The 27608-nt window shown below is 33.3% G+C and overlaps 2 protein-coding genes across 2 annotated transcripts; one reads left to right on the forward strand and one right to left on the reverse strand.

Annotated features, from left to right (window-relative positions):
- The first annotated feature begins 201 nt into the window (after positions 1–201).
- LOC114935795 (Centrosomal protein 135kDa) lies at positions 202–27002 on the forward strand. Its single transcript, XM_029308694.2, has 20 exons — positions 202–665; positions 871–1171; positions 1270–1499; positions 1689–1881; positions 1983–2149; positions 2220–2415; positions 2503–2562; positions 2784–2908; positions 2991–3089; positions 3181–3426; positions 3607–3702; positions 4207–4436; positions 4524–4734; positions 4810–4925; positions 21468–21747; positions 22942–23139; positions 23318–23494; positions 23590–23792; positions 24189–24320; positions 25079–27002. The coding sequence occupies exons 1-20, from the start codon at positions 477–479 to the stop codon at positions 25140–25142; spliced, it is 3513 nt and encodes a 1170-aa protein (XP_029164527.2). The 5' UTR covers positions 202–476; the 3' UTR covers positions 25143–27002.
- On the reverse strand, positions 4766–13390 carry LOC114935798 (uncharacterized). The gene is given in 7 exon segments (XM_029308699.2): positions 4766–6575; positions 6706–6745; positions 6747–7050; positions 7373–7566; positions 7676–7792; positions 7794–7851; positions 13153–13390. Coding segments are annotated over 7 exon segments (1452 nt in total). The 5' UTR covers positions 13173–13390; the 3' UTR covers positions 4766–5856.
- Positions 27003–27608: the final 606 nt, after the last annotated feature.

Consider the following 27608-nt stretch of genomic DNA (forward strand, 5'->3'; position numbering starts at 1 on the left):
CGCGGCTAAATCTAGGGACATCTAGGGAGAAGGAACTGTCATAAAAAATTGGAGTTGTTAGATTGGCGACACTTTTGAACTGTGTTGTCAAACAGTTCTCGTTGAATTGTTGACAATTTCAGCGGAAATTATATTTTTTCTTCAATAAATCATATGCCGGGGTTAAAATTGTGAATAAATTCATTATTTTGGTGAGGAAAGAGATATTAATATGATATCAAAATGAAATATAATTTCACAAAATTAACATATTGTTTATTATAATATATTCATATTTATAATGTTATTTAACAATACAACTTTTTGTATCTAGTACTCAGTGTGGGATAATTAATAACAAAATATAGTATATATTTCTGTAATTGTAAAATAATGAAGACGTGAGGTAACGTCATAAAGATGATCTAATTTGGAGCTCTCTTGTAAATAATTAATAATTTGTGGGAACAATTTGGTGAATTGTACATTTTGTAAGAATGAATGGAGAGGCAGAGTATAATGTTGCCTCTAGGTATAGGACAGTTAGAAAACATCTGGATAATTTGGGATACAAACAAGCACTGTCACTGGATGCTTTACCTCTGATAGAAACTTTACTGGCTGATCTTGTGCAGACTACAGATAGTCTGAAACATTTCAAGGCAATCGCTCAGCAGAATATTGAGGTACGCTGAAACAAAGTAATATTTTCTCTACAAGAATGTTCAAAGTCTCTTTTTAAATTTGCGAGATGAAACAACAGTTGAATGCATGTAGAGTCTTATTGTCTAACTTCAAGGATTAATCTTGTGAGCAACTTCAAATAATGAATCAGTTTTAATGATAAAAACAAATCCATATATAATCTAATGCATCGAATGGTGTGCGCAGGAACATAGTCAGTTGCAATTGACAGTTGATCCCTACAAATGTGAGAATGCAAGATTAGTGCAAGAATGTAATCAGCTTCACTCGGATCTGATAGAAACTAAAGAGGCACATCAGAAACAAATCAAGGATTTTAAGAAGCAGATACATAAGTTAGAATATGAATGCAATGATTTGCAATTGGCATCTTCGCGTAACATTCATAAGATAAAAGAGCTGGAGACAGAGTCAGCTGCCAAATCTAAGAAGATATTAGAACTTCAAGGCAAATGTTTAAAGCCAACTATTCTTAATGTGGGATTTTGTAAGTTTTTATGATTTTATTAATTTTTGTATAAATATCAAAATATACAACACACTAACTGATTTTTAAATGATAATGTACTTATATTATTTTTCCAGCTGCTAAGAAGCGTCCCTGTTTTCCTCTTAGAAGACCTGTCTTAGAAGCTGAGCCAATGCCAAGGGCAAAGAGCAGTAGCTCACTGCCAAAATTAAGCAGCGTCGAGCCCAAGATAATAGATATAGTAAGCATGGCAGATCACAAGCTGAACTGTTTGAATCAGGAGGTAACAAAATTAAGAGGGGAGCTTTTATTGCAAACAGATACTATAGAGACTCTTGAAAAACAGGTATATTGAGCACCAATATTTATGCATTCAATTCTTGAGCATTTCTTCTAGGAAAAAAAAATGGAAAATCTTATGTACACTAATAAAGTCATTTATATCCAGCATGCTAGGCATCATTGATGCATAGTGATAATATCTGCAAGTTTTGCTTGTTAACACATTTTTTATAGAATAAAATATCTTTTACAGTTAGCTACAAAAGAAAAAGAAATAATTCGACTGAGAAAGATGTTGGAAGGCGGACGTTCCTATGCCGCAGTTAGCAAAGATTGCACTTGTTACAGGAAAATAGAAAAGAAAATTGGGGCTGCTCATGATGCAGAAATTAGTGAAGTGAGGGTTCTTCAACATGCCAAACTAGAATTGGAACAACAATTAAAAGGTAAGCAATTTAATTAAAGTATATAAATTTTTACAGAACTTTTTTTATTGCACCAATCAAAAACAACCAACACATATTTTATACTATTACCTTTGATGCAGAATCTCTAAGTAAACAGCACGACGCCATGTCCCAGGCGATGAAGCTAGCAAAACGAAATGAGGAATTGGAAAAAGAATTGAGAGATATAGATCACGTTGCGTTAGCTGTACAGGCTGATTGCAATTCTGCGGTTAAAGATAATAATATAAGAGTTTGTAGACTTCAGGTAATTACGAATTACTCTTATATGCATTTATGATAATTTTTTTTATTTCAACACTTGTATGTTTCTTTAGGAAAAGTTGGAGGATGCCATGACACAGGTACATGTCTTAGAACGCGAGTTAACTGTAGAACGTAGAGGGGTACAGGAGTTGAGAGCGGATCTAGAATCTTGCAAGCTTGAAAAACGTAATGTCCAACGTACTATAGAATCTATGTTAGATGAAAAGAAACAAATGTCTGATAGAATCAATCAACTTGCAATCATTGGTATGATATCACGAAATTGTTGGATATATTTTTTTTTAACAGCCTGTATTATTTTTGCCGAGAGTAAAAGTTTAAAATTTATTGCAGAAAAAAGATTAAATGATGAGATGGAAAGACTGACTAAAGAAAACGAATACCAAACACAAGGTATTAATCAATTGCAATATATATTAATAAAATATTTAAGAAATAAATATACATATATAAAAAATAATTGAGGGAAAAATTGTATTATTAACAAGTTGACTTTTTATTTCACATAGTAATATTAAATATATTTTTATAGAAGAATTGTTGAAAAATGCAATCATATTATGTGCACATTTCATCATATAAGTAATTATATTAAAAAATCTTTTTTGTTTTAGCATTTAAGAACCATACAAATGAAATAGACCATCAGACAATAATTAGAGATAGAAAAGTTGTAAAAAATACAGACAATCTTGACATGCAAAGTCTGCTTGTTGAAGCGGAATTAAAAATTGTCTCTGTAAGTTAAAATAGTTTATTTAAATATTGACTAATCTTATTAAGATTGATATCAAAACAATAATTTTATTTTTTCCTGCTAGTTACAACAGTCGATCCAGCAATTGGAGGTAGAACGAGATCATTACAAGAAGGAATACATTAATTGTCGAAATGAGCAACGCAGAGCTTCTGACAAAGATGTAAGAATTAAATCTGAAAGAAATATCGCGCGAGTATGTGTTTATGAAAAATGTATATTAATTTCAATATTTTATAATGAATTGTATATAGGTTGACTTACGGCCACTAATATGTGAATTGAAGTGTAAATTAAACAGCATGGAGCAAGCTTTAAGAGAAACACAACGGAAGAAAGAAGAATTTTATTATCAAAAATTGGATCTGGAAACACGATTGGAAACTTACAAGGATCAGCAGAAGCAGGCATATGTCCCTTGTAGATCGTGTAAACCTGTCCATACATGTATCTGTGTGTCTGATTCGTCGATGTCTGCTGAAAGCATCAGCGCAAGAAAGGTATTTACAGTGTTTTTAAGTAAATTATAAATATGTGCAGTTTTTATTTGAAATTTTAAAACATTTCACAAATTGAATATTGAATTTATATTTATATTATTATATATTATGTTTATTATTATATATTATTTATATATTATATTTATATTATTTATATTTATATATTTGAATATTATGCAGACAATGTTCGAACGTCTGGAACGAGAACGGAATACAGCCAGAGCAGATGTTGAACGACTCATAGATGAACGTGATGCATTGAGGGAGAGACTTAAGGTACGACGTAGAAACCGTTCATCTTTTTAAATTAAATTAAATTAATTAAATGTGCCATTTCTTATTAGCTTCTCTGAAATTTTTTAATTTAAGGCTCCTGGCCGACTATGTTGGAATTGTGATATCAGAGGCGAGAAAACACGCTAAAAATTCTTAGATGCCATTTCGAAGTAAAAAGATATATTTTGGGTATTTTTAAAATATTTAAAAAATGTGCTAAAGCCATCTGAAATAATGTTTCATGGAAATATCTTTTTATTTAAAAGTGGCATGTAAGAATTTTCAGCGTGTGCTTTCTTTGACATCGCAATCTAACATGGCGAAGACTCAGGAGTCTTGATTTTAATTTTAATTTCAATTTTAATTACTAAATTTAAAAAATCTTAACATTCTTATCCTATTTCATTAATTATAATAGAACAAATAATATAATATAATTAATAATGACTTTTTATTAATTTTCATTAATACTTTTCATATGTTGTGGATGGCTGGATAATACAGATGACGTCAGAAGCACATACGTGTGAACAGCTTCGTCTCAAGGAAAGTTTAGTCGAGGCGGAGACACGATTGAAACATATAGAGAAAGAACGACAAGATCTGTTGGTCACTCAGGGTACGAAGAGGGCGACGATAAGCGGTCTCGAGGACCAATTGGGCGATGTGCAAGAGGAACTGCGCCGTACAAAACAAGAATTAATGGCACAACGGACGCAATATTTTCAACTACGGTAATATACATAATATCAAATCTTATTAAAAAAAAAAGAAAAATAAATAAAATGTAATCTCTTTATCTTTTAAATTTTCCATTGCAGAACGCTGCAAGATCAAACGGATCAAACACTTGGGGATGTTCAGGGTCAACTGTCGCAGACAGAATCGGAATTGAACAAAGCTATAGACCGCAATAAAAGTATGGAGCATCAACAAACGCAGTTGAATGATCAAATCAAGGAGCTGAAGCAAGAAATTAATAATCTGCGCGCGAACATGGCACTTTTGGATCAAGAGAAGGATCGATTATTGGTAAATAAGATAGTCTAACAAATTACATCGCTATTTTACAAAAATGATCATTTATAAAATCAATTTTTTTTGTAGATGGCATTGGACGAGAAAACGGAAAAGATCGCTGCATTGGAACGAGAATTGAAGTACAAAGATCAAGAAACAGACGGGATACAACTACAAATCCACGATTTACAGCATAAAAACGAGTAAGTACATTTGCGTTTATTTACGACGTCCAGTAGTTTCTAGAAAATAAAGTGGCACATGTCTCTCGAGAAACTCTAGGTCTTACAAATCACGATAAACCATAGTTGGTATATTTACAATGCTTAAGGTAACGAACAGAATAAATAAAGCTTTGTCAACGATTTGTAAGACGAGATAAAAAGCTACAGAATAATTAATTGTGTAATATATGTACAAAACTAAGTCTATCGTTATTCTTTCGACTGAACTGTTTCGAACGCGTTTTGTGCGCGTTCTTCGTTAGGTAAAAAATTAAAGTACCCTGCTAATCTTATAGAAAATAGATTTCGATTAAATTAGCTGGTTTTTTTCATATGTTTTTATATGCTTCTGATCTGCAGAACAAAACATATAATAAATCTCAAAGTTAAATAATGGACAGTTTCTGAGCTCTAGCCAATCAAACAACTCGCATAATTTGAGTTTTTCGTGTTTGACTGGCTGTCTATCATTTAACTTTGAGTCTATTACATTTTTTGTTCGGCAGATTATAAGCTACAATATATGAGAAAACCAGATTTTACTAACAAATTCATTTTTATATAGGATTAGTGCGGAATTTTTAATTTTATATGAAACCCTAGATTGAATTCTAGACTGAACAAAAAATCTAATAGGCTCAAAACTAAATAATAAACAGTTACTAATTTACAATCAGTCAAATATGAAAAATTTGAGCTTTGCGAGCTGTTTGACTGACTGTAACTCAATAATTGTCCTCATTATTTAGCTTTGAAGCTACTATATAATTTTTCGTTCAGCAGATATAAACTAACAATATATGAAGAAACCAGCTGATTAACCGAAATCCATTTTGCACAAGATTAATCTAGAGTACTTCAAGGAATCTGTAATAAATAATGAACGTTCCACAGAGTGCAGTCACTCAAATTATATCCTCGACTTGATGTTATCGTTGAGAAATTTCGCCAGGCTCACCGCGGGTGGCTGGCAGCCGTTCAGCGAGATCAGACTGTTGCTTTCCAGCTCCTCCAGGACCTCTTCCGAGCTCTCGACGATCCTCTTGTAACCTGGTCGGCACTCGCATCTGGCTCTAGGTCGCGACTTGCTCTCTCGCCACGGTCGAGAGTTCCTTGGCACTCTTTGCGCGACCAGCCACTCGCCCGCGGTGCACGGACCCTGGGTGTACAGTTTGTAGCAGGTTTTGTTGATCATCACCATGCCCGGCGCGCTCTCGCAGTCGTCGCCGTCGACCCCCACGCACTTGCCGGAGTCTCTCATGACGCTAGTGCATCCGCACACGCCGTTGTAACCGATCCCGTCCAGGGACGGTCTTACGTTGTAATCGTACAGCACTATCTGCCCGTTCGGACACGGTCCCCGGGTGCCGATCTTGTAGCAGGTCTTCTCCTGGGGAAAGTACAGCCTGCCGCGCTTGCACGGCACGGGAACGCAGGTCGACGAGTTGATCAGCATGTAACCGCCGTCGCAGGGTCCCCTAGTGTGCAGCCGGTAGCACTGTCCGTCCTTGTACAACACGTGTCCCGATTTGCACACGCATCTGGCTCGCACGACGCCCTCCTGCGTCGACGACTGGGCGTCCATAGTTACCACAAAGTGATGGCCTTGCGAGCATGGCCCGACTCCGCCTGAGAAATATATAATTGCCAAAGTTGAAAGGGATTTAGGACGAAATGTTATTAAAGTCGAATTCAACGAATGAGGAAAAACAGATTTATAATCAACATTTATTTTATTGAACTATGAACGCTGTCTCACCCAGTTGGTAGCACATTCCGCTCGGTTCGTGGTAGTGAGGATAATTGAGGATGGCAGCCGCACGTGCCACCCGGCAGAAACAACTCTCCGGGTTCCGTGCATGGACCCTTGGTGTAGTGCTCGTGGCAACCGCCGCCGTTACCCAGCCAGTGGTATCTGCCCAGTTCGCCGCTCGTCGAGCACGAGCAGGTCGCCAGATCGTCGTCGCCGGCGACGAGAAGCTCGCCGCGTGGACAAGGACCTCTGCTGAGTCGCGGATAGCACTTGCCATCCCTGGGCCAGTAAATCTCGTCCCGCTCGTCGCAGGGTTCCGGATCCCGACAGACTCCCCATCGTCGTTTTGAGCTGAAGAAAATTTATCATCAGTTACACTCAGTGATCATCTTTGAAGGATCCGACGGATTTAGAGCCGATTTTTTCTATTTCTTGGTAAGTTCTACCCGACAAGTAGCATCCCAGATAGCACGTTCCGTACGTCATTTTAACGTCGAATGACGTCATTAAACGTCAAAATGATGTCAGTTTGCTACTTGGAATATTTTCGTCTCTTTTTAGAGTTCTAGTGCTAAAAAAAGAGATGAAAATATGCTATCAGTCGAGTAAAACTTACCAAGAAGTTGGAACTTTTACTCTTTAAAAGAAGAGGCTCTGCTCTTTTGTTGCTTACCCCAGTTCACTGGACACGTCGGGCACCGGTGCGAAGAACTGACCCTCGGAGCAGGACGCTCTCGTGAATATGGGATGGCACAGGGCGTCCCTAGGGGATTGCGCGGTTCCCGGGGGACATCGGCATTCCGCGATGGTGCCGCCGCCGTCTGCCGCGGGGCCCAGTTCCATGGTTTCCGGACACGGAGCACCGATCTGTAACGAGTTCAGAGTTCTTCGGATCAGTCTCTCGCGAAACGAAGATACATATTCGAAACTGCAATCTTTCTTTTTTTTAAAGTAACGGAAGTTATGTAGCTCCTACTTGGAATATCTTGTAGCATTTTCCATCGAGCGGCCAATATAACAACTGCCAGCCTCGTGGTTGCGCGGCGCAGGGGTTGCTCGAGGGGTCGGCCCACGGCGGCGGCATAATCGCGGTTCCTCGCGTTAGCCGCTGACAGAAGGCAGATGATGCATCCTAGGAGGATCCGCATCGCGCTGAAAGATGGCGCGGTCGAAGATTAATTCTTTTGACTTAGGAGAGAAAAGGACATTGTCCTATGATCGGGATGATGCCAGAGTCGCGTGAAGAGGGAACAGAAAATGTAATACTGTTGATCAATTACAGTTCATGCTTCTGTCAATGAATGGATACCCTAGATACTTCATAAAGCAACTGTAAAAACATGTGTAACGGAAATACAAAGAACCTTTATATTTGGAAACCGAAACTATGTGAACTACAGGAAGAATGTTTCATCAGTCCAGCAGCTGCTATGAAAAAGTTTAATTAATTAATATATCGAAAAGGCTTTGATATATAAATATGATATAAAAAGGGCTGATAAAAGTCAGGCATAAATAAATGTTATCACAAGTGTTTTGTATTTATAAAAAAAATTGTTACAGTCAAAAACACATGGTTGATACTTGGATACCCATTCACTGATGAAAGGATTCAAAACTGCGCATCGACAGAAGGATTAAAGTCAAACGATGACGTGACAACCACGTGAAGAGACACCGATTTTACCTGTCATCCTTAGCGCGCGTGGACGAATAATTTCACGCGCTTTACGTGGTGCTACGTGAAGAGCGTTTATTGCCAAGAGATGCGACGTTCAAAACGAGACTGCTATCGCGAAGTGCGTGTCAATGCGTGCTTGCGTGCATGCGCTGGAAGTTGGAAGAGCAGGGACAAAATGACCATACTTTCACTGTTTCACTATGGCAATGGCATTGTCCCTGATGGCGGCAGGGTTTAGGATGACGACACGTGTGCATGGAATAAGAATAATGTGTCGCGCATAATAGAAATGCTCCCCATGTCGCGAGAAGCAAAGAGGCCTTTTCTCTTTTTTTCCTCTTTCTTTTTTGTCTGCTGTCTCGCGATGACTTTGATAGATTCGAGGAGTCTCGATGAGGCACCAAAAGCCAGCCACGATTTTCGCAAATCTTCGATGACCAGTCTCACTAGATATTTTCTTTGAATTATTGATATATATGATATATCTTGTGCTAATCTTATGTAAAATGGATCTTAAATCGGCTGTTTTTTTAATATTTATATTGTAGCTTATGAATAAAAGATGTAATAGCCAGTTATAGCCAGATGTTTGACTGGATGTAATTCAATAATTATTCATTATTTAGCTTTGAGCCGATTAAATTTTTTCTTCAGTAAGTCATAAGCTACAACATACGAGAAAAATTGATTTTATCAAGATTCAATTTTAGGATTAATGCGGGGTTTTTGAACCTATATGAAATCCTAGATGAAATTGAATCTCGGTAAAATCAGCTGGTTTTTTAATATATTGTAGCTTATAATTTGCTATTTACAACCAGTCAAACATAAAAAACTCGAGTTCTGCAAGCTGTTTAACTGGCTGCAGTCCAATAACTGTCTATTACTTTGCTTTTAAGCTATTTTTCATCTTTTGTTCAACAGATCATAAGCTACAACATATGAGAAAACCAGCTGATTTAATTGAAATCCATTTTATATAAGATTAGTGCGGATATTATTTTTATATCAATATAATTTATATATAAAATTTCTTTATAAATTGATGCTAAATTACGTATAATATTTGCTGTTTAATTTTTATAATTGATATTGCTCGCTCAGAAAGGAATGCGATGGCATTTATATTAATTTACTTTCCTCTCTCCCTTTTTTAAAAATTGAGGAAGTAATTAAACAGCGCGAGATCTTGTCAAATGCTGTTTCTAATGGAGCTTTCTTCTTGCAACTTTCCACCAACTGTCGAGAATTTATCCCTTCACGTCCCAGATAGGAACAATAATTATTAACATTATTTTGACAGCAAAATAATGTATTTTGACCCAAATTGATGTCAAAATGACTACTTTTTCCGGGCTTATGACGTTTCGTTGATCGTCATCGTGATTCATCCGGATGACATGCCTCGAAAAATAATCATTAACGCGTTAATTAAGATAAGACAGCGTGATGCAACATGTAGCTTAACTTTCCCGATAATTTTTCCCACATTCGACAAATGATTTTCCGTTGACGGAAGGTAACTCCTGGAAGTGATCGCGCGTTACCGCATTCCGGCTCTCGTAACGCGGCTTGTTTACTTACTCTCTACACGCGGAAAGAAATATTACCATTTTTTCCCATTAACGCCTCGCGTCGCTGAATCGGTTTAACAGTCGAGCGTGAACAAAAGGCGCGAGATAGTTATCCGTGACGTTCACACTCCCTCGCCCGTATACAAGATCGATGTTGCTTGTAGTAAGTGCGAACGCGACGTGCTCGTTGCACAATCGTCTAATTAACGATCAAGGGGCGAGTTACGTCAGAACTTTCTCGCTCGGGTATATATAGGATTTCGATCCGCGCGCAGGAGACAAACAGCGAAATTAATCGCTAATTATATCGATTTTTTTTCCATAAATGTAGGAAACGTTACCCAGGTAGCAAGCGTACGTCATTTTGACGTCAAAGTGACGTCAATTTTAATTTTATTTAATTCATAGAGTAAAATTATAAATTAGATATATAAATAAAATTCTTTATTATACTTATAATTTAATTCGGAATTTTTATTTGATTTATATATTTAATTTAAACAGACTATTTCAGAGAATTCGCAAATAGACGACGCGTTCCGTCCACTTATATAAATATGATATAAATCAAATTAAAATTATGAATTAAATTATGAGTAAAATGAAGAATTTTATTTATATATTATATTTAATTTATAATTTTATTGTGAATTAAATAAAATTAAATATATGAAATTAAAAAATATATTTACAAAAATAAATTAAATTAAATATGTAAAATCCTTCTGTGATAAATCTTGAGAAGGCAAATGCCAGAAATTCTCTCTCGATCGAAAGCCATCAATTGCCATCATACGAATTCCTGTTATCCGACATGTCCTTATTACAGCCTACCTCGCGGCGATGACATTCGATATATAAGGTATGCCGATAACTTATGCAACGTCGGGGTGTATTGCATAATTTTTATTTATCCTTTTTTTTAATGCGCCAATTAATTCGGCAAAAGTTGGCTGAATTTAATTGGTGCACTAAAAAAAAGGATATAAATCAAAATTGTTCGCCTATGATACAATAAAGAGAAATTTCTAATAATAATTTGTAATGAAACATTTTTATCAAATATATATATATTTGAGATAAAAATGTCTCGTTAAATTATTTTTATATAATGTATAAAAATAAATAAAAAATCTGTATTTTTTTCATCTCATACATATACTTTGTTTTTAATGAAAATCTCTCATTAGATTATTATGAATTTTTTAAATGATAATATATATACGTATATATATTATTGTAAAAAAAATCGTAATAATCTAATAAGATATTTTCATACAAAAAATATATATGTGAGATGAGAAAATAGATTTATCGTAAAAAATATGGTAAAAAAATTTGTAGTAATCTAATAAGATATTTTTATCAAAAAAATATCGCGAATTTTATAAAATTTTGTGGGAATTAGAATTAGAACGCCATAAAAATTTAAATGCCACAAACTGATGGAAGCTACTTTTATATAGTAGATGTTATTATATGTATGCGGTTACTTTATATAAAACTTTCCAGATACAATTTCGCGCTTCTTTGTGGAACACACACAGATCGTAATATCCTTTTTTCCAGGACCCGGCGACATTTGTGCGACGCGTTATTGCAATTATATTTATTTTTCCGTGATTTTATACTTTCTTTGCCGGAGATGCACTTTCTCCGTCTTCCGTGTCGTTAAATTGTAATAACCAGTTATTACCCGAGTCACTCGTCTCATACACGCATGTCGTACACGCGTTGTAAGGAAACGAATCCGCGAGGAATTTTCTATACGCGGTACTTCTAATCGCGCTGTCTCATTAATAAAGTCGCGCTTATATAATCAAGACTCGGTGTAACGCAGTTGGCGGGGTGGATTTACATTCCAATGAAAAAAAAAAGAAAGTGCTAATATATCGTAATCGATCTGCGAAATCGCGCAATACAAACAACGCAAAATCACGTAACTTTCGTGTTCTTATTTTTTATTTATTTATTTTTTTATTTTTTTGCTTAACGGAAGCTTGACGATTTGATTAATTTTCCTCTAACATATTCTGTATCAACACTTCTGTCGACAATGTTCCTTTATAATTTATTCTGAAATTCATGGTAATCAACAAAATATTGCAAGAATTTTATAAGAGTTTTTCTGATTAATATTTACCACTATAAAAAATATTAATGTCTACTACAATAAGATATAAATTAGTTTGATTAATTTTGTTAAAATATATAGTAACATTTCATTGATTTTAAAATATTTTAAAAATTATATTAAAAATGATTCTTATGATTCCTTAAGTCTTTTAAATAGATGCCAAAAAAGTGATAAACATATAAAATATTTTATATAAATTTTACAATAGAGCATTTGTCAATCCAGCTTAATTGTTTATGATAATGTTTATACAGCTTGGTAATTTTCGACTTATTATTATCAAACATGATTTTGTAGTGAATTTTTAAAATATAACGAAAAATTTTCTCTGTGTAGACATATTTCCTCGGAGATGTATTATATGTGATAAATAACATACTTTGATGACTCCGGAATGGAAGAGTAAAAGGTATGATGACATAAATGTTTTCCCTCGAATTATCAGAAAAAAACGAAGCAATGTGACATTCTTGAATCACGTGTAATAAAAATTTGAGGAAATTATAGAAATTATAGAAATAGTTAGAAAAATTAAGTATAAAGTAATATTATCTAATATTATCTATTTTGTCATTGCTTCAAAATTAATTTTTCTGTTAACGAATCGGTATTAATTGTGTTTTTTTTCGACACGTTGCACTGCAATTTTTTTATATTATCTGCTTCATTGAATATTTCTTTCCTATTATATTTCCGAATACAAAAGCTCCTTTGTATTTTGTATCGGTCAAAAAAAATATTGACATGCACTTTTAAGTTGCTTTGAGTTTATTGACAGGAGAGTTTTTGAAGCGATGATAAAACATATTAAATGTCTATAATTTCAAATTTTTCCACAATGAAAAACTTTCAAGAATGCCTCCTCGTATCCTTTTGTATCTGATGATCTCTTGCAGATGGTGAAAGGAAGATATCAAATGCCGTTTTGTTTAACCTTTCGAGGGAAAATATTTATGCCATCATACCTTTTACTCTTCCATTCCGGAGTCATCAAAGTATGTTATTTATCACATATAATACATCTCCGAGGAAATATGTCTAGTTCCGTGAGAAAAACGTACCTCGACATCTTCATCTTCATCGTCGATGTATCACGTCACTGTTTCACAAATTATTTCTTCCCTCAACTCATCGCCAGGTCCACCGCATCCCATATCAGAAGCTCGAAGTTGAGTCTGATCGAGAGAGACAGAGATTGAGGTCTTATCGCCGCGGAAAGCTCAGCAAGACTGAGCTCGTCCCGGCTTCGAGGTTCCTACCTTAGGCCGCGATTGCCTAACTCGACCGAAGTCGGGAACCGAATCCGCCAACGGAATATGGACGGATAGATCGTTTGCTATTCGTAGAATCCTCAAAGGTGACTAATCACAGGTGCAATCCGGGAAAAACCAAATCCCTTTTCCTTTCCACCCCATATGTTTTTCCCAAAACGTAACATTCAAGCCGGATCCTCTCTCGGTGAGGTGATCTCCAAAGTATCTTGCACTAATCTTGTGATAAATGGGGATTTCGATTGAATCAGCTGGTCTTTTTATATGTTGTATAGTTTATAGTGTATAAAAAAATTAATAACCAGTTATTAAAGCAAAATCACTCCGCACTAATCTTGTGTGATATGGATTTCGGTGAAATTAGCTGGTTTTTCATATATTGTAGCTTATGATTTATCTACTGAACAAAAAATAACAAATGTGGGAGTTTGTTGAATCAGCTGGTCTTTTCATATGTTGTATAGGTTATATATAGTGTACAAAAAAATTAATAATCAATTATTACAGCAAAATCACTCCGCACTAATCTTGTGTGATATGGATTTCGGTGAAATCAGCTGGTTTTTTATATATTGTAGCTTATGATTGACTGAACAAAAAATAGAGCAACCAGTTACTAAAGCAAAATCTTGTATGAAATGGATTTCGATTAAATCAGCTGGTTTTTTATATGTTGTAGCTTATAGCCTACTGAACAACAAAATATAACAACCAGTTACTAAAGCAAAATCTTGTGTGAAATGGATTTCTTTTAAATCAGCTGGTTTTTTTATAGTTTGTAATGGTTTTCTTAATAAACAACTTTAAAAAAAAGTTTTTGTTTTTGTTAAAACAAATATATATATATATATATATATGTATATATATGAGAATGCTGACAGTACCATGGGTTACCAAGCGGTCACCTATGAATATACATATAATATTAAAAAATAGTTTTTTACATATTAGATGTTTGTAAAAGTACTACTGTTAATTTTTATCCTTCTCCTTAATATATGACGGACCATTACGAAAAAATTACAAGAATACGAAAAAATTATTTGCAAATCAATAATATAGTAATTTTTTTCGTATTCTTGTAATTTTATTTTGTACGGGAAGATTCTTCAAATCTATTGACTATATTTGTCTCAGAAAAAAAATTTGTCATGTCATACATTATTTCATTGGATGAGGTAGTGTTTTGTGACAAAATATTTGTTGAGTCAGAATCTACTACATGCGTATTAGTAGCAGATAATGAATTTTCAAAGCTAGGTAATGTAGATGAATTGAAATTATCTTTCTCCTTGTACTGATTTACAGACATCTACTTTTGTCAGATCTGTGTTTTTAGCTTATTAAAAATTCAATAATAATAAAAAAAATTAAAATTTTTAATAAGCTTTTCAATTTATCTCGTAAATAATATATATAAATCTCATTAAAACACAAAAAATATATGTATAAGAAACTCAAAGCTAAATAATAAACAGTTATTGATTTATAACCAGTCAGCTACAATATATTTAAAAAATCATCTGATTTAACTAAAATCTATTTTTACATAAGATTAGTGTGGGATACTTTATCGCTATGTGGAAATGAATTTTTTTAGACCTACGATAAATACAGTGGTAAATATTTGTTTTCTTTTTTTATGAATGTTTTCATCAGCAGTCTTCTTTATTGGATCAGCTGTTCAACGTCAGATCTGTTAGAAAGTTTGTTATATTTATATGACGATTGTGGTGTCTGATAATCTTTGATGTAGACTAACAATCAGTCTAGATATAGATATACGTTTTTTTTCTTTTTTTATGAATGTTTTCATCAGCAGTCTTCTTTATTGGATCAGCTGTTCAACGTCAGATCTGTTAGAAAGTTTGTTATATTTATATGACGATTGTGGTGTTTGATAATCTTTGATGTAGTCTCACAATCAATCTAGATATAGATATACGTTTATTTCTCTCGCAATCGCGGTCGCATTTAAGAAAGAATTGCGTATGTCGCGTCTTGTATCCTGTTGGACATCCACAGAGTATGTATGTACATATTTTATTTCTTATGCAGATGCGGGGGAAGAAAAAAATCGATATCTCGTGCGTGGGATTTGGAAATCTTTAACGCGTAGATCGAATGAGATCATCTACGGAGTTTGATTCTATTTAATTCGAATTCATTGAATATTCACCTTTATATAGATTATTGCATCAATCGAATTAAAACTTAACCCAAGCAGCAAACTGACGCCATTAGAATATAGTATATTAAATAATTATAAATGATTATACATTTAATTATTGTATATTTTAAAAAATTTTTGATCATGAAAGAAATTATTATATTATTATAATACACTAAATAATTATTAATAGTATATTAATGACATCATTAGGATCAATATAGTATATTAAATGATCATAAATGATTTATACATTTAATTATAATTATAATATATTTAAAAAAATTTTTGATTATGATAGAAATTATTATACTATTATAATATACTAAATAATTATAAATAGTATATTAATGACATCATTAGGATCAATATAGTACATTAAATAATTATAAATGATAATGTACATTTAATTATAATATATTTAAAACAATTTTTAATTATGAAAGCAGTATATTATAGTATTATAATATATTAAATAATTATAAATAGTGTATTAATAACGTCATTTTGACGTTTACTGACAGTTTGCTCTACTTGGGAATAATTATTTGACGAAAATGTCAATTGCCAATTTCCTCGATGAAAAGAAAACCTGAAAAAGGTATCGAATTTATTTATTTACTTTTTTTACGCAATACTACTGTTTCCTCGGCAAGATTCTCCTTTGAAAAAAAAAAAGATTCACCGTTGCGACACTTTCACGCAACATCTTTATTACGCGAGGAGGACGACTTTCATCGTCGCTCGACCTCCCGAAACATCGTTGTCCATCAGCGGGCCGGTTTCTTGCTGGGTTTCTTCACGAATTGTTGCATAATTCCGTGGCATCGGACTCGAGAAGGCAAAATCCGGTAACGGGAAACGCATAATCGTGCGGCAATCATATCCAGTCTGACGTGAAAAGAGAAGACAGGAGCGAGACATTGTCACATTTCTCATAAAATTGTCGCGTTGCTTCGTTAACCTTCCTGGCATCTTAAATTGCCGTAGCCTTGAAAAATCACGAGACCGTCCCAAATTAAGTTTGATCGCGTCTGATAAGAAATATAATATAAAGACTCTTTTTATGTATATTTTTCTGGACATATAAAATAATTTTTTTTTAGTAGGATTAATATAGTAGAATATTAAATAATTATAAATGATAGTATATTTAATTATACTGTAGTTAAAAATTGTTTTAATTATAAAGCAATATTGATATATTATATATATATATATATATATATATATATATATATATATATATATATATATATATAATATTGACGTTAATTAGTTGTAGCCTCGAAAATCATGAGTTTAATAAGAAATAATTTTTTTAGAATATTCTTTTTATATAAAAATATTTCTCTATATATATAAAATATTTTAAAAAATAAAATCGATACCTAGTATATATTACATTATTATGAATAATAGTACATTTAGTTATAACATATTTAAAAAATTTTTTTATTATGAAAATAATATTGATACTGTTGAGATATTTTTTATTTTAGTGAACTGATTGTTAAAAAGAATCTGTAATACATTAATTTTTTTTAGAAGATTTATTTATTTAATTTTAATGTCTTTTGCGAGTTAAATAGGAATATTTAGAGATGAGAAGCAAATTCATTGAAATTTACACCGAACGGTCGCATTTTGAATAATTTTATGTGTTTCGGGAGATTCCTCACCTCACATATCATCCGTTCGTCTCTTCTCATATATAAGTTTAGTTATACGAGGAGATGAGGATCGCGTGCAATGCCCTTTACCTATAACGGTAATGCTAAACCAAAGAGTGTCTCTTCGAAAGGGCGCGCCTCATCTTCTCGAGTTAACTATGAATAATAGAGATGACTCGAGCATATATTGAAACTTTTTATTCAGGCGTTCAAGAAGGTAAAAGTGTTATTTAGAAATTCGAAGAAAGTAAAATTATTATTTAGGAGTTCAAAAAAGTAAAATTTTAATAAAATTCTTAATCATTTTAATAAATTTATTATTTACTTTTTAATAAAATTATAAAGGATTTTATTTAAAAAATAATATATTTTAATAAACGTATTATTTATTTTTTATTCAAATTACAGAGAATTTTATTTTAATAAAAAACTTTATTATTTTAATAAATGTATTATTTATTTTTTATTCAAATTATAGAAAATTTTATTAAAAAAGTAATAATTTTTATTAATAAATTTTACTAAAACCCTTTACAATTTGAATAAAAACAAAACGTTCTGCATCAATAAATAACATCTCCAAAATTAAAAAAAAATTTATAAACAATTCGCTAGTATTTAGTTCCTCAGAAAATTAAAGATGTTGATATTTATATCATATTAAAAAATCTTAAAGAGGCTAAAAGATTCATAAATTAATATAGCACTTTCAATCGTTGCGTTTCACTTTGATATTTCTTTCGCTTTCTTTAGGTTTTCTGAAAGGAAGCAGCTAGTACCGTTTGCTATATCAATACCGAAATGTAAAACGGTTCGGCTTTCGATGAGGCAATCGAGGACTTGAGAGGGATCCCGGACCCTTCTTATAGGACGATGCACTCTCTGACTCATACAGAGTGCTTCCACAAAGATTTCGTCGCTTTTGGTCAAAGCCGCACAAGTGCAGATTTTATTTGTCAGGCTAAACGAGTCCTCAAGATGCACTTAAATAGAGGATAAAAGCTGCGAGTCACCGCATTGTATATATATCATGCACACATATCTTATAGCTTTCACATCTTATGATTTCACGGCAAAAAGTACACATTGATCATCAGTATTTGGATCTAAAACAAAATTATTTCGTACTAATCTTGTGTGAAATGATTTGTGTGAAGGATTTCAATTAAATCAGTTGGTTTTTTTCATATGTTGTAGTTTATAAATAAAATATAAAATAACTAAATAATGGATAATTATTGAGTTACATCAAATCAAACAATTCGCAGAACCCGAGTTTTTCATGTTTGACTGGTTGTAAATCAACTTTGAGCCTATTACAATTTTGTGTCAGATCATAACATAATAAAAAAAAACAGTTAAGTTTGTCGAAATTCAATTTTACCTATAGGATTTTATATAGGTTTCAAAACTCCGTAATAATCATATAGATGTATATTTAAGATTAAATCTTGGTAAAATCACCTGATTTTCTCATATATTGCAGCTTATGATCTGAACAAAAAAATGTAATAGGCTCAAAAATAGACAGTTATTGATTTACAATTACACTGTAAAAAAAATATGTAAAATTACATAAATAATAATTATAAAATTGCATGACAAATAATGAATATGTATAAACTTCCATTATTCATCATGTAATTTTACACTTATTATTTATGTAATTTTACATATTTTATTTGTGTAATTTTACATATTTTTATGTAACATATTACATATTTTTTATAGTATAATCAGATATGAAAAACTTAGATTGTCCGAGTTTTTTCTTTAGCTGTAACTAGCTGTTACACCTTTTGTTCAGCGGATCATAAACTACAACATAAGAAAAGACCAGCTGACTTAACCGAAATCCACTTCACATAAGATGAATGCCGGGTTACTTTGACATATATTGAGCTTTGTAATTAAACGAGCTAATGTGAAGCTACGAAGAGCATTTCTCTGTCTGTACAAAGGAACATCTTTGCATATATTAAAAGAACGTGGAGCACTTGGTGCGAGATGCTTTCTACGGTACTTTTCCTTTTACGTTTGAATCGTAGCTGTAAACTTTCCTTCTTCAAACGACGATGCTAAAGAAAGAGAGAGTGAGAATGTGAACTTGAACACTCGAGAGAAGGATGGTCAATTATTATTAGACGACTGAATAATAATAATATTTAGAGTTCAATTGAATTACGGCGACTTTTATCGTTTGGAAAATTTTCTCTGCAGTTTATTTGAGAAATGCCGGAAATCTCTTCCGTGTCAGAAGGGGTATATGGAAGAAAAACTAGAAACTACACACTACCGGTATCGCGTTTATGGCGCGATAAATTTAATTTCATCGTCGGTTTCGTTCCTCGACGAAGAAGAGGGGCTCTGCGATGGAAGAGAAATTTGTATCTCGCGAGTGGAAATAGAGAAATCATTTCTTCGAGTATCTGCGCGGAGATGCATTCTTCTGTAACATCCGTGACATAATTTCCATCGTCATTATTATTAAGCGAGGTGATAATCCGCCTCGATGCGTGACGAATCGACGAACGTTTGCACGCGATCAAACTATGAGGGAACCAATTATGTATGTACGAATTCATAATATTATCTTTAGGAATGAAGATAATGAAGATGATGAGATAAATTTTCCAATTGTAACTTGAAGGAAATAAGTTTCATCTTATATAATTGATTTAATCCCTTCTGCATAGTTTTCATCAATTGGGTACCTGGGTACCAACTGTGATTTTGTTTTGCTCATTGCAATGCGACAATGTTTTCATAACATCGAACATTTATTTTTTCTTGTTATACAGGGTGTTAAAAAAAAGGGTAAAATATTTTAAGAGAATTTAGTATCCCTAAAAACAAGTCGAAAAGTCTTAATAAACATGAGTCCGCAAATAAACCGTTTTTGAGATATTTTTAATTTAATTTTTTTTTGTCCAAGGGTTTGTTCTTTATTGCTGCACTGGTGAACTGGTGCAATAAATTAAAAGGTTTGTTCATTATTGCTGCACTGATGAGCTAATGCAATAAGTTAAAGTGAGACAAATATATTTTGTTTCACTCTAACTTACTGCAACAGTCTGCACTAGTTTACTAGTGCAACAATAAAGAACAAACCCAAAGTAAAGGGGCTTATTTTCTATTTCTGTACTAGCTGAACTGTGTATACAGATGTGCAATAAGTTAGAGGGAGACAAAAGATACTTGTCTCATTCTAACTTATTGCACCGGTGTGCATTAATTTACCAGTGCAGTGATAAAAAACAAACCCAAAATATATTTGTCCCACTTTAACTTATTGGATTTGTTCTTTATTGTTGCACTAGTGAACTAGTGCAGATTGGTGCAGTAAGTTAGAGTGAAACAAAATATATTTGTCTCACTCTAACTTATTACACTAGTTTATCAGTGCAGCAATAAAAAATAAACCCATTGCACCAGTTTGCACTAGTTCACCAGTGCAGCAATAAAGGACAAACTCAAAGATTGTTGATTGTATTGCGTGATTGCGGAAAATTCGCGCGAAAAATGCTCTCCTCGATCGACGGAATTTGTTTTCACTTTCATACTCGGACCAGATCCGCTGGACCGCGGCTGCTGCTGAATAAGCCGGCAAGAAAAGACGAGAGAAAGTCGTCTGGATCCTTTTCGCGCCTGTCTTGTCTCGTGGAGGATTACGCAAGTGGCGCATAATATCAGCATGAAATGATCGATGATCCACTGACGGCTGTCCTGGACACTTTATAGAGGAGCTAAAACTCCGACAAACGATTTGCTGTGTTGGTGCCTATCGAAAGCTAGGAAATGATTGACTGTCAATAACGTTTTCCGCGATGAAAGCCAGTTATTCTTCCTGGTGAAGATTTCATCCAGGATGTTGTTCAATTTTATGTCATTTCATTCCACATAAATCGTATAAATTAAGATTCCATCGGTTTTGCTTTCAGCGCAATCTTCTTTCTCTAGTATAAACGATAATATTAAAATCTTATCACGTATAAGTGCTCTTTATTTCGAGAAAGAGTTGGGAAACGGTAGATGCCTAAATTAAATTTGTCCTTGTCCCCTTTCGCGAATTCATCTTGTGAAACAAACACGTGACTCGCATAAACACCTGGAGTCGAGTCAACATCGCGATAATAGAAGCCGATACTCCGACAAGGTCGAAGATATTGTTGAGTGAAAAAAATTGTATTTATTTGTGATAATCTTCTGCGTTTGTATGTATTTTTTTCGTGCTCTGCAACGATTATTGATATTAATTATAGAATCTGCATCGATCAGAGCGCGGAACGGGAACGTCAGCTGAAGTCGCTGCAGTTGGAGATGGAGACGTTGCACCGGCAGTTCAAGGCCGCGTCGACGGACCGCGAGAACGCGATCCAGGAGAACCGAAAGCTGCAGGACGACCTCGCGGCGATGACCTGCGAGGTGCAGAACCTGCAACGCGAGCTGGATACCTCGCGTGCCGAGTGCCACGATCTCAAGAGGCAGCTCCAGACTTACGTCAGCGAGGTACGCCGGGCCGAAGAACTCCTCAATCGAAAGGTAGCAATTTTGATTAAATATTTATATAATTTCATGTTATCTATAATTATTCGATTTTAATATTAATTTTTTTATTTATTGAGCATACACATTTTAAATTCTTTTTAAAGTTCAGGAACGTGTTATTTTGGTTTGTTGATCATTTGGCTTATTTATTCGACTTTTAATTCTCTCTAAATTTTTGACTTTGTTGATTGTTTAAATTGCGGTTTATCTTGTTCTGTCAAAGTGAGCACTTCGTTCTATATTAAACGTGTTACAGGTAAGTTGTGTTATATTCGATCTTATACTACAGATTGACACCATGAACGCTTAGTTTTTCATTTTACATTAAATAAGAGATATTATTAATTTCAATATTATTTTTATAAACTAAACATATTATGTTGTTATTATTGTTAAAATTGTTTTTAACTTTCTTTGTAATTTAATTAATGTTTATAGCCTGAAGAGGACCCAATTTAGGGTCGAAACGTCGTTTCTCTTTCAATAAAGATTCTTACACCTAGCCAATGTCGGTCAATAAAGTTTGTGTTTCCTTGGTTTTTAAAATTGGACTGGCAATCACATCTTACTTTTTATTTATATATATTTTGTATAAATTTGAATTTTCAACGGGCTATAAGAGCCATACGATTGAATATTTTTAGATATTTAGGTCATATATATTTATTTTAATTTAATTTGATTTCATTTATTATACATTTTTATGTAGCAAATATTCACTAATTTAAAAAAAATTATTCTTATTTTTTATCAATTTTTCTTATTGAATAAAATAAATTAATATATTTATCTCTTATACTTCTATACTCCTATGAACAGAAAATTATTTTTTCTACATTTTTTTGAGGAATTTCTAAATAAAAAAGTAGGAATTTTAATTAAATATTTATATATCAGTCTTTATATTTATTTAAATTTAACTTAATTTCACTCATTATACATTTTTATTACAATATTCACTAATCAAAATAATAATTTTAAAGAAAATAACTATATTTATAAATAATCTGAATATTTAGATTCCTATTAACAAAACATTATTTTTTCTACATTTTTTATCATAATATTCATTATAAATTTTATTTATATTTATTTTTATCAATAAATATTATAGATATAGTTTAGAAATATTTTCATTGCTAATAAATATTCACCTGGAACATTCCTTATCTTATTCGATCCTTTCAGGAGAACGAGATAACGGAGATGCTGACCCATTTCCGCAGTCTTAGCTTAGAGGCGACAGTCTTGGAAAACAGCAACCACAGCTTAGAATCCGAGGCGGCAGAGGCTAAAGGTGCCCTTCAAAACGCGAGGCATCAGATAGCCGATCTGGAGCGTCAACTCGGCGACAGGGAGTGTTTGATAAAAGGCTACGAGACACAGGTATTTTTTTCTCATAGTAAATACAAGAAATCGTTGGTTTATCTATGATACCACTACGCTGATACAGCTGAAAATAAATAAATTACAGTCAAGGCCAATGAGAAATACGAACAATTCTTAAGCTAAGTACATATTAGATCTTCTCTTCGTGTATAATGATTTGATGAATTGTTTTCAGATAAGCAATCTAACGCAAAGCGTCGCCAGCATGGAAACGCAGCTGCGGCAGCAGATCGAACAGAGGCACCGAGCCGAGGCCGATTTATTAGCGGTCAGGGACCTATGCGTGAAGCTGGATCAACAGAAGGACACGCTTGTGGAGCAACTCGGCGACAAAAATACCATAAAAGAACATGTAAAACACTCATCTATATTTCTAATTTTTTTTACGCTTGCCAGTTGTTTGATTTCTCCCTGACGGCGCACTTTTTTTCCAACTTTCACGTGTAGTACGAGGCGCAAGTGTCGAGGCTGAAAGCCGAGCAGAGTATCGTGCAGGAACAGATGAGCAGGGATCGGGTGACCGTGGAACGACTGGAGACTCTTTTAGATCAGGCTAGGCAGGAGTCCATCAGCGCGCAGACGAAGAATCAGGAGCTGCAGAACGAAATCTGCAGATTGAAGCAGAAAATCTCCGAGCTTCAAAGTAAACTGTACGCGTCTCATTACACAGTAACACATTACATTCTGTAACAAATGGAACTACCTATTTTTCATTACATAATCTTGAAGCTTATCTCAAGAGCTTTCCAAAACATTATATTAAAGTATTTTTTCATTAAGTACTTTTTGAGTTGTAAGATTTGAAGTTAATAATTTTTTGACATAAAATGTAAAATCTATTTTAAAATAGATTTTATATATTAAATACTTTATTATAGTGTTTTGAAAAGCTCTTGAGATAAGCTACAAGAATATATAATAAAAAATGGGTAGTTCCATTAAAAAAAATTGAAGGTGACCTTGACTATCCAAGGTCAAATCAATGGCATCATCTTATGTCCCCCTTCGAACTAAGCTTTTGTTTGAAACATTTTTTTCTCTCGTAGATCATCGGAATCCGCAGAGCTTAGGCAGTACCAGAATCAAGCGGCGGAGTACAGCAAACAGATCAGCGAGCTCCGTAGACAGGTGACGAATGAGAGGTTCGACCGTGCAAGGAAAGAGGAACAGAGTCGCAGGTACTTTAACGCAGAAAAGAGCCTTCTTGTATCATCTATTGTCTGATCGTTCCCGAATCTAGAAGCTCCGAAGAGTCCACGGTTCTTCAGAAACCTTTCCACCACCCGATCCCACCTTCTTCGGACACTAGACCTTCCACTGACGAGACTCCTACCGCCGCGTTCAGGTAGAATTGGCGACAACGATCGCCCCTTTAGAAAGTAGACCGCGATCGATCAGTTCGCCAATTACGAATCCACCAGCAGGCAGACAGACTGGCTGAGGAAACCGTACACCGCGATCCCCAAACACACCTGTTGCGTTCGCGAGCCGGGTCAGGAGGTCGGCTCGAAGAGTCCCAGTTCGTCGTTCTCGCTCGACTGTCGATGCTTCCACGAGGAAACGCGTTTCCCAAGTCTCCACGGACCTTGGTCCCATGTCCCGGCAGGTCACCCTTGCGGCGCAAGTTTGACACGAATAAAAATTCGAATCCTCCTTAGTGCTCATAATAGTAGATGACGCGATTTTAAGGTCGAGACTTTTGTAAGGGCGGTGGGTTTTTTTTCGAGATTACTTTTGTGCATATTTGTAGGAGAAATATATGAAATTATATAATAATATGAAATTTTTATCATCTACAAAGATTCCATTTTTTTCTGGCGTGATGATAGACGTAGACAGATTTTTCAATGCGATTACATAATAATGAAATTTGCTTATTGTATCTGGTTTCTGGTGTCACACTAACATCTGTGTTGTTCTCTGCTTGTTTTTGCAGGTCGCTAAATTCAAGTCCGGACAGTTTCAATGTAGATTTAAATGTAAGTACTACATATATTTGATGTCTCTTGGTCCATAGATAATTGCAAAATGAATAAAGGATAAGATCGTCGATGGAGAAGTATGAAGACACTGCAAAAGAATTTGCGGATGCACGAAGAAAAATGCGTCATGACAATCGTGTGAATGTTAAACGCGCACGCGAATATATATATATATATATATATATATTATATTAATATAATTCCTCATCCAAAATGTGGATAGGATACTCAGTGCAAAATCGCGAAGACTAGACTAAACTTTTAAGCAACGAAAAATGAAATACTACGGAAACGTGACAATATATGAATATATGCAGACACTTTAGAGTACCTGGAACCTGGAGTGTTCAAATTAATTATAGCAAGCCTTCATAAAGGTTAAATACACGGCACCTTTAATCGGGTTTAATAACATCCGTAGTTGTAAGACTGGCCAATCACAGCCGTTCCATTCTTCAGGGGAATGGCTGTGATTGACCAGTTTTACAACTATAGATGTTATTAAACCTGATTAAGGGTGCCGTGTAAATGTACTCATAGATACAAAGCTTTCTATTTTCATTCTTCTGTGAGCTAAGAGAATCTTTCCAAAATGAGTCGAGTAAGCAAGACATGAAAAAAGTATTTTAAAAAAAAATGTTTGTACTTTTAAGAAGCTACATTGAATACTATGGTCTGATTTTAAAATATACTAAATTTTACAAAAAATAATGTACCTCAACATTATTCCTACTTAAGTTGCGAAGAGATTGTGCGATTAAAAATAATATTACAAAGGATCGAACAAGAAACATTATTTGTATGCGAAAGATAAGCAATGCATGTGCATGTAAAATTAAAACAAAAGATAAAGTATTATATGTCAATGATTTTAATGGTACAAGCAAGAGAAAAAAAGATTGTTATTCTAATATTATATTTGTACTTAAATTGTAAGAAAAATTTAATAAAAGCTTGAGCATTCTCAGGATCTTCGACAAAAATGTATTTATATATATAATGTATAATAAGAAGTAATATTATGAGATATTACATATTGAGATATATAAAACAAACATTGAAAAGAATGATTAAAAGAAAAGTGAGAAAAAGAAACAGAAAAGACGATATTACATACGATTTTAAAAAATTTTAATCTGAATTTTTACATAAGAAATTTGGAATAAAAATTAACTACATCAAATAAATCTCACATAAATAAGAGATAAATGATAAGTGAAAGAACTGAGAATATCGCAAAGATGTATTCGACATGCATTTTTCAAAGAACAGTTAATTTCCACGAAAGCAAAGTAATTTAACTAAATATCTCTAGTGTCTTTTTCAAGAGTACAAATTTTGTATATTCCCAAATTTTATATTCTTAAGAGTTTTCATACACTCAATTCATATATCGTAATAAATTTGATACTTTCCACAATTTCGTCTAACCGAACCATATTATATATTTTATATGACTATTATTGTAATTAGATATTAAAAATAAGTGGCACGAGTGAAAAGTAGACGACACAGAATTGTTATATTTAAAATTGTTTTGTGGTGTACGTACGTGTAAGATGTGTGACTGTCGGTTGTGATAAGGCTTGCACATCGTCCAAGTTCTTCTGCCTTTTCTGCCTTCGACAATATATATATATTTTTTTTGCCATTTATACACATTCATTCGGAATACGATGGAGAGAAGGGAAACAACCATACAATATTCTATATATACATATATATCTTTCCCATATTCTCCTTCGTATTTAGTAATTTATTATAGCGTTTTTTTATTCCTTTACACAGATGTTTATTTATGATCTCAATGATCGTACGAAACGGTGAACATGTAAACTAGGTAATTACAAATTAATAAAAATAAAAAGCCTCTCACAAGATTTTCGTCCTCCTAAAAATGTTCAGCTATTAAACTCGTTTTTTATATATTTATATATAAAATACATAATAGAGGCTCGCGCACAGGGTCCATTATCATACTTTTTTTTATGTTTATGTCCATAAAACGGCCGTTTTGTAATATAAGACAAAGCCGTTTTTTTTTCCTCAACACATCCTCTTTCTCTCTCTTCGCCGAACGAGTTAAATTAATTACAAAAATCTGTTCCTTGCAACTTCTACGTCTTGTCACAAACTATTATAATACAAGAATCTTTTCCTTTGTTTTCTCTTATATAGACGCATTAAACTTACAATCTTAAGAAATTTCACAGAGGTTTTTAACATCGTGAATGAAATACAGGTATTATGTACAAGTATGTATATATTGTATATGAATATATATATATATATATTATATATTATAATATATTGTGTATATATTATATAATATTATATATATATATATATATATATATATATTTATATATTTGAATATGATTAGAGCTTATATCCTTACTTTCTTTTATAATAGTTCAAAAAACTCATAATAAACAATAAATGCAATCTATAAACTGTTCACAAAAGCAAGTGACGTCCGAAAAC

This window comes from Nylanderia fulva, unplaced genomic scaffold (genome assembly GCF_048542155.1).
Source record: "Nylanderia fulva isolate GAGA-0341 unplaced genomic scaffold, ASM4854215v1 Scaffold37, whole genome shotgun sequence".
Lineage (NCBI taxonomy): Eukaryota > Metazoa > Arthropoda > Insecta > Hymenoptera > Formicidae > Nylanderia > Nylanderia fulva.

Bases quoted from the DNA above. Each gene is read 5' to 3' on its own strand.
- LOC114935795 (XM_029308694.2), top strand. From the start codon at position 477: ATGAATGGAGAGGCAGAGTATAATGTTGCCTCTAGGTATAGGACAGTT. The intron at 2,416-2,502 runs GTATGATATCAC...AATTTATTGCAG, and splicing joins CAATCAACTTGCAATCATTG to AAAAAAGATTAAATGATGAG. The intron at 21,748-22,941 runs GTAGCAATTTTG...CGATCCTTTCAG, and splicing joins AAGAACTCCTCAATCGAAAG to GAGAACGAGATAACGGAGAT.